The 12,974-nt window shown below is 53.4% G+C and overlaps 1 protein-coding gene across 1 annotated transcript in view; it reads left to right on the forward strand.

Annotated features, from left to right (window-relative positions):
* Positions 1–12,974, forward strand: part of LOC121272863 (DENN domain-containing protein 4B-like) — a 248,265-nt gene that overhangs the window by 147,498 nt on the left and 87,793 nt on the right. The window contains exons 6-7 of the mRNA XM_041179697.1: positions 6,469–6,710; positions 6,816–6,882. Of these exons, the coding sequence (XP_041035631.1) occupies positions 6,469–6,710; positions 6,816–6,882 (309 nt within the window). The remainder of the gene's footprint in view (positions 1–6,468; positions 6,711–6,815; positions 6,883–12,974) is intronic.

Consider the following 12,974-nt stretch of genomic DNA (forward strand, 5'->3'; position numbering starts at 1 on the left):
ACAGGGATAGGGGAGCTGACTGGAGGGACAGGGATAGGGGAGCTGACTGGAGGGACAGGGACAGGGATAGGGGAGCTGACTGGAGGGACGGACAGGGATAGGGGAGCTGACTGGAGGGACAGGGATAGGGGAGCTGACTGGAGGGACAGGGATAGGGATAGGGGAGCTGACTGGAAGGGACAGGGATAGGGGAGCTGACTGGAGGGACAGGGACAGGGATAGGGGAGCTGACTGGAGGGACAGGGACAGGGATAGGGGAGCTGACTGGAGGGACAGGACAGGATAGGGGAGCTGACTGGAGGGACAGGGATAGGGGAGCTGACTGGAGGGACAGGGAAGGATAGGGGAGCTGACTGGAGGGACAGGGACAGGGATAGGGGAGCTGACTGGAGGGACAGGGACAGGGATAGGGGAGCTGACTGGAGGGACAGGGACGGATAGGGGAGCTGACTGGAGGGACAGGGACAGGGATAGGGGAGCTGACTGGAGGGACAGGGACAGGGATAGGGGAGCTGACTGGAGGGACAGGGACAGGGATAGGGGAGCTGACTGGAGGGACAGGGACAGGGATAGGGGAGCTGACTGGAGGGACAGGGACAGGATAGGGGAGCTGACTGGAGGGACAGGGACAGGGATAGGGGAGCTGACTGGAGGGACAGGGACAGGGATAGGGGAGCTGACTGGAGGGACAGGGACAGGGATAGGGGAGCTGACTGGAGGGACAGGGACAGGGATAGGGGAGCTGACTGAGGACAGGGACAGGGATAGGGGAGCTGACTGGAGGGACAGGGACAGGGATAGGGGAGCTGACTGGAGGGACAGGACAGGGATAGGGGAGCTGACTGGAGGGACAGGGATAGGGGAGCTGACTGGAGGGACAGGGACAGGGATAGGGGAGCTGACTGGAGGGACAGGGACAGGGATAGGGGAGCTGACTGAGGACAGGGACAGGGATAGGGGAGCTGACTGGAGGGACAGGAAGGGATAGGGGAGCTGACTGGAGGGACAGGGATAGGGGAGCTGACTGGAGGGACAGGGACAGGGATAGGGGAGCTGACTGGAGGGACAGGGACAGGGATAGGGGAGCTGACTGGAGGGACAGGGACAGGGATAGGGGAGCTGACTGGAGGGACAGGGACAGGGATAGGGGAGCTGACTGGAGGACAGGGACAGGGATAGGGGAGCTGACTGGAGGGACAGGGATAGGGGAGCTGACTGGAGGGACAGGGACAGGGATAGGGGAGCTGACTGGAGGGACAGGGACAGGGATAGGGGAGCTGACTGGAGGGACAGGGACAGGGATAGGGGAGCTGACTGGAGGGACAGGGATAGGGGAGCTGACTGGAGGGACAGGGACAGGGATAGGGGAGCTGACTGGAGGGACAGGGATAGGGGAGCTGACTGGAGGGACAGGGATAGGGGAGCTGACTGAGTACAGGGACAGGGATAGGGGAGCTGACTGGAGGGACAGGGAAAGGGGAGCTGACTGGAGGGACAGGGACAGGGAAAGGGGAGCTGACTGGAGGGACAGGACAGGGATAGGGGAGCTGACTGGAGGGACAGGGATAGGGGAGCTGACTGGAGGGACAGGACAGGGATAGGGGAGCTGACTGGAGGGACAGGGACAGGGATAGGGGAGCTGACTGGAGGGACAGGGACAGGGATAGGGGAGCTGACTGGAGGGACAGGGACAGGGATAGGGGAGCTGACTGGAGGGACAGGGACAGGGATAGGGGAGCTGACTGGAGGGACAGGGATAGGGGAGCTGACTGGAGGGACAGGGATAGGGGAGCTGACTGGAGGGACAGGGATAGGGGAGCTGACTGGAGGGACAGGGACAGGGATAGGGGAGCTGACTGGAGGGACAGGGACAGGGATAGGGGAGCTGACTGGAGGGACAGGGACAGGGATAGGGGAGCTGACTGGAGGGACAGGGATAGGGGAGCTGACTGGAGGGACAGGGATAGGGGAGCTGACTGGAGGGACAGGGACAGGGATAGGGGAGCTGACTGGAGGGACAGGGATAGGGATAGGGGAGCTGACTGGAGGGACAGGGACAGGGATAGGGGAGCTGACTGGAGGGACAGGGACAGGGATAGGGGAGCTGACTGGAGGGACAGGGATAGGGGAGCTGACTGGAGGGACAGGGACAGGGATAGGGGAGCTGACTGGAGGGACAGGGACAGGGATAGGGGAGCTGACTGGAGGGACAGGGATAGGGATAGGGGAGCTGACTGGAGGGACAGGGACAGGGATAGGGGAGCTGACTGGAGGGACAGGGACAGGGATAGGGGAGCTGACTGGAGGGACAGGGACAGGGATAGGGGAGCTGACTGGAGGGACAGGGACAGGGATAGGGGAGCTGACTGGAGGGACAGGGACAGGGATAGGGGAGCTGACTGGAGGGACAGGGACAGGGATAGGGGAGCTGACTGGAGGGACAGGGACAGGGATAGGGGAGCTGACTGGAGGGACAGGGACAGGGATAGGGGAGCTGACTGGAGGGACAGGGACAGGGATAGGGGAGCTGACTGGAGGGACAGGGACAGGGATAGGGGAGCTGACTGGAGGGACAGGGACAGGGATAGGGGAGCTGACTGAGGGACAGGGACAGGGATAGGGGAGCTGACTGGAGGGACAGGGACAGGGATAGGGGAGCTGACTGGAGGGACAGGGACAGGGATAGGGGAGCTGACTGGAGGGACAGGGACAGGGATAGGGGAGCTGACTGGAGGGACAGGGACAGGGATAGGGGAGCTGACTGGAGGGACAGGGACAGGGATAGGGGAGCTGACTGGAGGGACAGGGACAGGGATAGGGGAGCTGACTGGAGGGACAGGGACAGGGATAGGGGAGCTGACTGGAGGGACAGGGACAGGATAGGGGAGCTGACTGGAGGGACAGGGACAGGGATAGGGGAGCTGACTGGAGGGACAGGGACAGGGATAGGGGAGCTGACTGGAGGGACAGGGACAGGGATAGGGGAGCTGACTGGAGGGACAGGGACAGGGATAGGGGAGCTGACTGGAGGGACAGGGACAGGGATAGGGGAGCTGACTGGAGGACAGGGACAGGGATAGGGGAGCTGACTGGAGGGACAGGGACAGGGATAGGGGAGCTGACTGGAGGGACAGGGACAGGGATAGGGGAGCTGACTGGAGGGACAGGGACAGGGATAGGGGAGCTGACTGGAGGGACAGGGACAGGGATAGGGGAGCTGACTGGAGGGACAGGGACAGGGATAGGGGAGCTGACTGGAGGGACAGGGACAGGGATAGGGGAGCTGACTGGAGGGACAGGGACAGGGATAGGGGAGCTGACTGGAGGGACAGGGACAGGGATAGGGGAGCTGACTGGAGGGACAGGGATAGGGGAGCTGACTGGAGGGACAGGGACAGGGATAGGGGAGCTGACTGGAGGGACAGGGACAGGGATAGGGGAGCTGACTGGAGGGACAGGGACAGGGATAGGGGAGCTGACTGGAGGGACAGGGACAGGGATAGGGGAGCTGACTGGAGGGACAGGGACAGGGATAGGGGAGCTGACTGGAGGGACAGGGACAGGGATAGGGGAGCTGACTGGAGGGACAGGGACAGGGATAGGGGAGCTGACTGGAGGGACAGGGACAGGGATAGGGGAGCTGACTGGAGGGACAGGGACAGGGATAGGGGAGCTGACTGGAGGGACAGGGACAGGGATAGGGGAGCTGACTGGAGGGACAGGGACAGGGATAGGGGAGCTGACTGGAGGGACAGGGACAGGGATAGGGGAGCTGACTGGAGGGACAGGGACAGGGATAGGGGAGCTGACTGGAGGGACAGGGACAGGGATAGGGGAGCTGACTGGAGGGACAGGGACAGGGATAGGGGAGCTGACTGGAGGGACAGGGACAGGGATAGGGGAGCTGACTGGAGGGACAGGGATAGGGATAGGGGAGCTGACTGGAGGGACAGGGACAGGGATAGGGGAGCTGACTGGAGGGACAGGACAGGGATAGGGGAGCTGACTGGAGGGACAGGGACAGGGATAGGGGAGCTGACTGGAGGGACAGGGACAGGGATAGGGGAGCTGACTGGAGGGACAGGGATAGGGATAGGGGAGCTGACTGGAGGGACAGGGATAGGGATAGGGGAGCTGACTGGAGGGACAGGGACAGGGATAGGGGAGCTGACTGGAGGGACAGGGACAGGGATAGGGGAGCTGACTGGAGGGACAGGGATAGGGATAGGGGAGCTGACTGGAGGGACAGGGATAGGGGAGCTGACTGGAGGGACAGGGATAGGGGAGCTGACTGGAGGGACAGGGATAGGGATAGGGGAGCTGACTGGAGGGACAGGGACAGGGATAGGGGAGATGACTGGAGGGACAGGGACAGGGATAGGGGAGCTGACTGGAGGGACAGGGATAGGGATAGGGGAGCTGACTGGAGGGACAGGGACAGGGATAGGGGAGCTGACTGGAGGGACAGGGATAGGGATAGGGGAGCTGACTGGAGGGACAGGGACAGGGATAGGGGAGCTGACTGGAGGGACAGGGACAGGGATAGGGGAGCTGACTGGAGGGACAGGGACAGGGATAGGGGAGCTGACTGGAGGGATAGGGACAGGGATAGGGGAGCCGACTGGAGGGACAGGGATAGGGATAGGGGAGCTGACTGGAGGGACAGGGATAGGGGAGCTGACTGGAGGGACAGGGACAGGGATAGGGGAGCTGACTGGAGGGACAGGGACAGGGATAGGGGAGCTGACTGGAGGGACAGGGACAGGGATAGGGGAGCTGACTGGAGGGACAGGGACAGGGATAGGGGAGCTGACTGGAGGGACAGGGACAGGGATAGGGGAGCTGACTGGAGGGACAGGGACAGGGATAGGGGAGCTGACTGGAGGGACAGGGATAGGGGAGCCCACTGGAGGGACAGGGACAGGGATAGGGGAGCTGACTGGAGGGACAGGGACAGGGATAGGGGAGCTGACTGGAGGGACAGGGATAGGGGAGCTGACTGGAGGGACAGGGACAGGGATAGGGGAGCTGACTGGAGGGACAGGGGCAGGGATATAGGAGCTGACTGGAGGGACAGGGACAGGGATAGGGGAGCTGACTGGAGGGATAGGGACAGGGATAGGGGAGCTGACTGGAGGGACAGGGATAGGGATAGGGGAGCTGACTGGAGGGACAGGGACAGGGATAGGGGAGCTGACTGGAGGGACAGGGATAGGGGAGCTGACTGGAGGGACAGGGACAGGGATAGGGGAGCTGACTGGAGGGACAGGGATAGGGAAGCTGACTGGAGGGACAGGGATAGGGAGCTGACTGGAAGGACAGGGACAGGGATAGCGGAGCTGACTGGAGGGACAGGGACAGGGATAGGGGAGCTGACTGGAGGGACAGGGATAGGGAGCTGACTGGAGGGACAGGGACAGGGATAGGGGAGCTGACTGGAGGGACAGGGATAGGGATAGGGGAGCTGACTGGAGGGACAGGGACAGGGATAGGGGAGCTGACTGGAGGGACAGGGACAGGGATAGGGGAGCTGACTGGAGGGAGGACAGGGATAGGGGAGCTGACTGGAGGGACAGGGACAGGGATAGGGGAGCTGACTGGAGGGACAGGGATAGGGGAGCTGACTGGAGGGACAGGGACAGGGATAGGGGAGCTGACTGGAGGGACAGGGATAGAGGAGCTGACTGGAGGGACAGGGATAGGGATAGGGGAGCTGACTGGAGGGACAGGGACAGGGATAGGGGAGCTGACTGGAGGGACAGGGACAGGGATAGGGGAGCTGACTGGAGGGACAGGGTCAGGGATAGGGGAGCTGACTGGAGGGACAGGGATAGGGGAGCTGACTGGAGGGTCAGGGATAGGGGAGCTGACTGGAGGGACAGGGATAGGGGAGCTGACTGGAGGGACAGGGATAGGGGAGCTGACTGGAGGGACAGGGACAGGGATAGGGGAGCTGACTGGAGGGACAGGGACAGGGATAGGGGAGCTGACTGGAGGGACAGGGACAGGGATAGGGGAGCTGACTGGAGGGACAGGGACAGGGATAGGGGAGCTGACTGGAGGGACAGGGACAGGGATAGGGGAGCTGACTGGAGGGACAGGGACAGGGATAGGGGAGCTGACTGGAGGGACAGGGATAGGGATAGGGGAGCTGACTGGAGGGACAGGGACAGGGATAGGGGAGCTGACTGGAGGGACAGGGATAGGGGAGCCGACTGGAGGGACAGGGATAGGGATAGGGGAGCTGACTGGAGGGACAGGGATAGGGATAGGGGAGCTGACTGGAGGGACAGGGACAGGGATAGGGGAGCTGACTGGAGGGACAGGGACAGGGATAGGGGAGCTGACTGGAGGGACAGGGACAGGGATAGGGGAGCTGACTGGAGGGACAGGGATAGGGGAGCTGACTGGGGAGAGGGGGAGGCTCAGGCAGGGAATGGAGGCTTTAACAGCTGTTGTCTTTGGCAGGTTTACGGGGCAGCGATCCAGTTTTATGAATCGTTCGGCCGTGATAAGCTAACTGATAAACAACGGCTCAGCCTGGGACTGCTCAGTGTGATCGATCGCAGACCCATTCTCACCAAATCTGTCCAGACCAAGAAGAGTATCTGCGTCCTGTCCCATTGGCCTTTTTTTGATGTGTTCCAGAAATTTCTAACTTTTGTGTACCGCTACTCGATATCTGGGCCCCACGTCTTACCAATCGAAAAGTGAGTGGAAACAGACCCTTCCCTGGATCTCCTGCTCCTTCGAGTTTGATTGTTTCCTGTTGTTAAAAAACAAAGAATAATTTCAAATTTTCTGACACATTTCAGACACATCTCGAACTTCTTGCACAATGTTCCTTTCCCTTCAGCACAGAGACCTCGAATCCTTGTCCAGGTCAGTGAGTTCACAGTTTACACTGGGGTTAATACTGACAGGTGTGAGGTCACAGTTCACACTGGGGTTAATACTGGCAGGTGTGAGTTCACAGTTTACACTGGGGTTAATACTGACAGGTGTGAGGTCACAGTTTACAATGGGGTTAATACTGACAGGTGTGAGTTCACAGTTTACACTGGGGTTAATACTGACAGGTGTGAGTTCACAGTTTACACTGGGGTTAATACTGACAGGTGTGAGTTCACAGTTTACACTGGGGTTAATACTGACAGGTGTGAGTTCACAGTTTACACTGGGGTTAATAATGACAGGTGTGAGTTCACAGTTTACACTGGGGTTAATACTGACAGGTGTGAGTTCACAGTTTACACTGGGGTTAATACTGACAGGTGTGAGTTCACAGTTTACACTGTGGTTAATACTGACAGGTGTGAGTTCACAGTTTACACTGGGGTTAATACTGACAGGTGTGAGTTCACAGTTTACACTGGGGTTAATACTGAAGGTGTGAGTTCACAGTTTACACTGGGGTTAATACTGACAGGTGTGAGTTCACAGTTTACACTGGGGTTAATACTGACAGGTGTGAGTTCACAGTTTACACTGGGTTAATACTGACAGGTGTGAGTTCACAGTTTACACTGGGGTTAATACTGACAGGTGTGAGTTCACAGTTTACACTGGGGTTAATACTGAAGTTGTGAGTTCACAGTTTACACTGGGGTTAATACTGACAGGTGTGAGTTCACAGTTTACACTGGGGTTAATATTGACAGGTGTGAGTTCACAGTTTACCCTGGGGTTAATATTGACAGGTGTGAGTTCACAGTTTACACTGGGGTTAATACTGACAGGTGTGAGTTCACAGTTTACACTGGGGTTAATACTGACAGGTGTGAGTTCACAGTTTACACTGGGGTTAATACTGACAGGTGTGAGTTCACAGTTTACACTGGGGTTAATACTGACAGGTGTGAGTTCACAGTTTACACTGGGATTAATACTGACAGGTGTGAGTTCACAGTTTACACTGGGGTTAATACTGACAGGTGTGAGTTCACAGTTTACACTGGGGTTAATACTGACAGGTGTGAGTTCACAGTTTACACTGGGGTTAATACTGAAGGTGTGAGTTCACAGTTTACACTGGGGTTAATACTGACAGGTGTGAGTTCACAGTTTACACTGGGGTTAATACTGACAGGTGTGAGTTCACAGTTTACACTGGGGTTAATACTGACAGGTGTGAGTTCACAGTTTACACTGGGGTTAATACTGACAGGTGTGAGTTCACAGTTTACACTGGAGTTAATACTGACAGGTGTGAGTTCACAGTTTACCCTGGGGTTAATACTGACAGGTGTGAGTTCACAGTTTACCCTGGGGTTTATACTGACAGGTGTGAGTTCACAGTTTACACTGGGGTTAATACTGACAGGTGTGAGTTCACAGTTTACACTGGGGTTAATACTGACAGGTGTGAGTTCACAGTTTACACTGGGGTTAATACTGACAGGTGTGAGTTCACAGTTTACACTGGGGTTAATACTGACAGGTGTGAGTTCACAGTTTACACTGGGGTTAATAATGACAGGTGTGAGTTAACAGTTTACACTGGGGTTAATACTGACAGGTGTGAGTTCACAGTTTACACTGGGGTTAATACTGACAGGTGTGAGTTCACAGTTTACACTGGGGTTAATACTGACAGGTGTGAGTTCACAGTTTACACTGGGGTTAATACTGACAGGTGTGAGTTCACAGTTTACACTGGGGTTAATACTGACAGGTGTGAGTTCACAGTTTACACTGGGGTTAATACTGAAGGTGTGAGTTCACAGTTTACACTGGGGTTAATACTGACAGGTGTGAGTTCACAGTTTACACTGGGGTTAATACTGACAGGTGTGAGTTCACAGTTTACACTGGGGTTAATACTGACAGGTGTGAGTTCACAGTTTACACTGGGGTTAATACTGAAGTTGTGAGTTCACAGTTTACACTGGGGTTAATACTGACAGGTGTGAGTTCACAGTTTACACTGGGGTTAATATTGACAGGTGTGAGTTCACAGTTTACCCTGGGGTTAATACTGACAGGTGTGAGTTCACAGTTTACACTGGGGTTAATACTGACAGGTGTGAGTTCACAGTTTACTCTGGGGTTAATACTGACAGGTGTGAGTTCACAGTTTACACTGGGGTTAATACTGACAGGTGTGAGTTCACAGTTTACACTGGGGTTAATACTGACAGGTGTGAGTTCACAGTTTACACTGGGGTTAATACTGACAGGTGTGAGTTCACAGTTTACACTGGGATTAATACTGACAGGTGTGAGTTCACAGTTTACACTGGGGTTAATACTGGCAGGTGTGAGTTCACAGTTTACACTGGGGTTAATACTGACAGGTGTGAGTTCACAGTTTACACTGGGGTTAATACTGAAGGTGTGAGTTCACAGTTTACACTGGGGTTAATACTGACAGGTGTGAGTTCACAGTTTACACTGGGGTTAATACTGACAGGTGTGAGTTCACAGTTTACACTGGGGTTAATACTGACAGGTGTGAGTTCACAGTTTACACTGGGGTTAATACTGACAGGTGTGAGTTCACAGTTTACACTGGGGTTAATACTGACAGGTGTGAGTTCACAGTTTACACTGGGGTTAATACTGACAGGTGTGACTTCACAGTTTACACTGGGGTTAATACTGACAGGTGTGAGTTCACAGTTTACACTGGGGTTAATACTGACAGGTGTGAGTTCACAGTTTACACTGGGGTTAATACTGACAGGTGTGAGTTCACAGTTTACACTGGGGTTAATACTGACAGGTGTGAGTTCACAGTTTACACTGGGGTTAATACTGACAGGTGTGAGTTCACAGTTTACACTGGGGTTAATACTGACAGGTGTGAGTTCACAGTTTACACTGGGGTTAATACTGACAGGTGTGAGTTCACAGTTTACACTGGGGTTAATACTGACAGGTGTGAGTTCACAGTTTACACTGGGGTTAATACTGACAGGTGTGAGTTCACGGTTTACACTGGGGTTAATACTGACAGGTGTGAGTTCACGGTTTACACTGGGGTTAATACTGACAGGTGTGAGTTCACGGTTTACACTGGGGTTAATACTGACAGGTGTGAGTTCACAGGTTTACACTGGGGTTAATACTGACAGGTGTGAGTTCACAGTTTACACTGGGGTTAATACTGACAGGTGTGAGTTCACAGTTTACACTGGGGTTAATACTGACAGGTGTGAGTTCACAGTTTACACTGGGGTTAATACTGACAGGTGTGAGTTCACAGTTTACACTGGGGTTAATACTGACAGGTGTGAGTTCACAGTTTACACTGGGGTTAATACTGACAGGTGTGAGTTCACAGTTTACACTGGGGTTAATACTGACAGGTGTGAGTTCACAGTTTACACTGGGGTTAATACTGACAGGTGTGAGTTCACAGTTTACACTGGGGTTAATACTGACAGGTGTGAGGTCACAGTTTACACTGGGGTTAATACTGACAGGTGTGAGTTCACAGTTTACACTGGGGTTAATACTGACAGGTGTGAGTTCACAGTTTACACTGGGGTTAATACTGACAGGTGTGAGTTCACAGTTTACACTGGGGTTAATACTGACAGGTGTGAGTTCACAGTTTACACTGGGGTTAATACTGACAGGTGTGAGTTCACAGTTTACACTGGGATTAATACTGACAGGTGTGAGTTCACAGTTTACACTGGGATTAATACTGACAGGTGTGAGGTCACAGTTTACACTGGGGTTAATACTGACAGGTGTGAGGTCACAGTTTACACTGGGGTTAATACTGACAGGTGTGAGTTCACAGTTTACACTGGGGTTAATACTGACAGGTGTGAGTTCACAGTTTACACTGGGGTTAATACTGACAGGTGTGAGTTCACAGTTTACACTGGGGTTAATACTGACAGGTGTGAGTTCACAGTTTACACTGGGGTTAATACTGACAGGTGTGAGTTCACAGTTTACCCTGGGGTTAATACTGACAGGTGTGAGTTCACAGTTTACACTGGGGTTAATACTGACAGGTGTGAGTTCACAGTTTACACTGGGGTTAATACTGACAGGTGTGAGTTCACAGTTTACACTGGGGTTAATACTGACAGGTGTGAGTTCACAGTTTACACTGGGGTTAATACTGACAGGTGTGAGTTCACAGTTTACACTGGGGTTAATACTGACAGGTGTGAGTTCACAGTTTACACTGGGGTTAATACTGACAGGTGTGAGTTCACAGTTTACACTGGGGTTAATACTGACAGGTGTGAGTTCACAGTTTACACTGGGGTTAATACTGACAGGTGTGAGTTCACAGTTTACACTGGGGTTAATACTGACAGGTGTGAGTTCACAGTTTACACTGGGGTTAATACTGACAGGTGTGAGTTCACAGTTTACACTGGGGTTAATACTGACAGGTGTGAGTTCACAGTTTACACTGGGGTTAATACTGACAGGTGTGAGTTCACAGTTTACACTGGGGTTAATACTGACAGGTGTGAGTTCACAGTTTACACTGGGGTTAATACTGACAGGTGTGAGTTCACAGTTTACACTGGGGTTAATACTGACAGGTGTGAGTTCACAGTTTACACTGGGGTTAATACTGACAGGTGTGAGTTCACAGTTTACACTGGGGTTAATACTGACAGGTGTGAGTTCACAGTTTACACTGGGGTTAATACTGACAGGTGTGAGTTCACAGTTTACACTGGGGTTAATACTGACAGGTGTGAGTTCACAGTTTACACTGGGGTTAATACTGACAGGTGTGAGTTCACAGTTTACACTGGGGTTAATACTGACAGGTGTGAGTTCACAGTTTACACTGGGGTTAATACTGACAGGTGTGAGTTCACAGTTTACACTGGGGTTAATACTGACAGGTGTGAGTTCACAGTTTACACTGGGGTTAATACTGACAGGTGTGAGTTCACAGTTTACACTGGGGTTAATACTGACAGGTGTGAGTTCACAGTTTACACTGGGGTTAATACTGACAGGTGTGAGTTCACAGTTTACACTGGGGTTAATACTGACAGGTGTGAGTTCACAGTTTACACTGGGGTTAATACTGACAGGTGTGAGTTCACAGTTTACACTGGGGTTAATACTGACAGGTGTGAGTTCACAGTTTACACTGGGGTTAATACTGACAGGTGTGAGTTCACAGTTTACACTGGGGTTAATACTGAAGGTGTGAGTTCACAGTTTACACTGGGGTTAATACTGACAGGTGTGAGTTCACAGTTTACACTGGGGTTAATACCTGACAGGTGTGAGTTCACAGTTTACACTGGGGTTAATACCGACAGGTGTGAGTTCACAGTTTACACTGGGGTTAATACCGACAGGTGTGAGTTCACAGTTCACACTGGGGTTAATACCGACAGGTGTGAGGTCACAGTTCACACTGGGGTTAATACCGACAGGTGTGAGTTCACAGTTCACACTGGGGTTAATACCGACAGGTGTGAGTTCACAGTTCACACTGGGGTTAATACCGACAGGTGTGAGTTCACAGTTTACACTGGGGTTAATACCGACAGGTGTGAGTTCACAGTTTACACTGGGGTTAATACTGACAGGTGTGAGTTCACAGTTTACACTGGGGTTAATACTGACAGGTGTGAGTTCACAGTTTACACTGGGGTTAATACTGACAGGTGTGAGTTCACAGTTTACACTGGGGTTAATGCTGACAGGTGTGAGTTCACAGTTTACACTGGGGTTAATGCTGACAGGTGTGAGTTCACAGTTTACACTGGGTTAATACTGACAGGTGTGAGTTCACAGTTTACACTGGGGTTAATACTGACAGGTGTGAGTTCACAGTTTACACTGGGATTAATACTGACAGGTGTGAGTTCACAGTTTACACCTGAGTTAATACTGACAGGTGTGAGTTCACAGTTTACACCTGAGTTAATACTGACAGGTGTGAGTTCACAGTTTACACCTGAGTTAATACTGACAGGTGTGAGTTCACAGTTTACACGGGGATTAAAACTGACAGGTGTGAGTTCACA

Source organism: Carcharodon carcharias, chromosome 36, assembly GCF_017639515.1.
Source record: "Carcharodon carcharias isolate sCarCar2 chromosome 36, sCarCar2.pri, whole genome shotgun sequence".
In the NCBI taxonomy this organism is placed as follows: Eukaryota; Metazoa; Chordata; class Chondrichthyes; order Lamniformes; family Lamnidae; genus Carcharodon; species Carcharodon carcharias.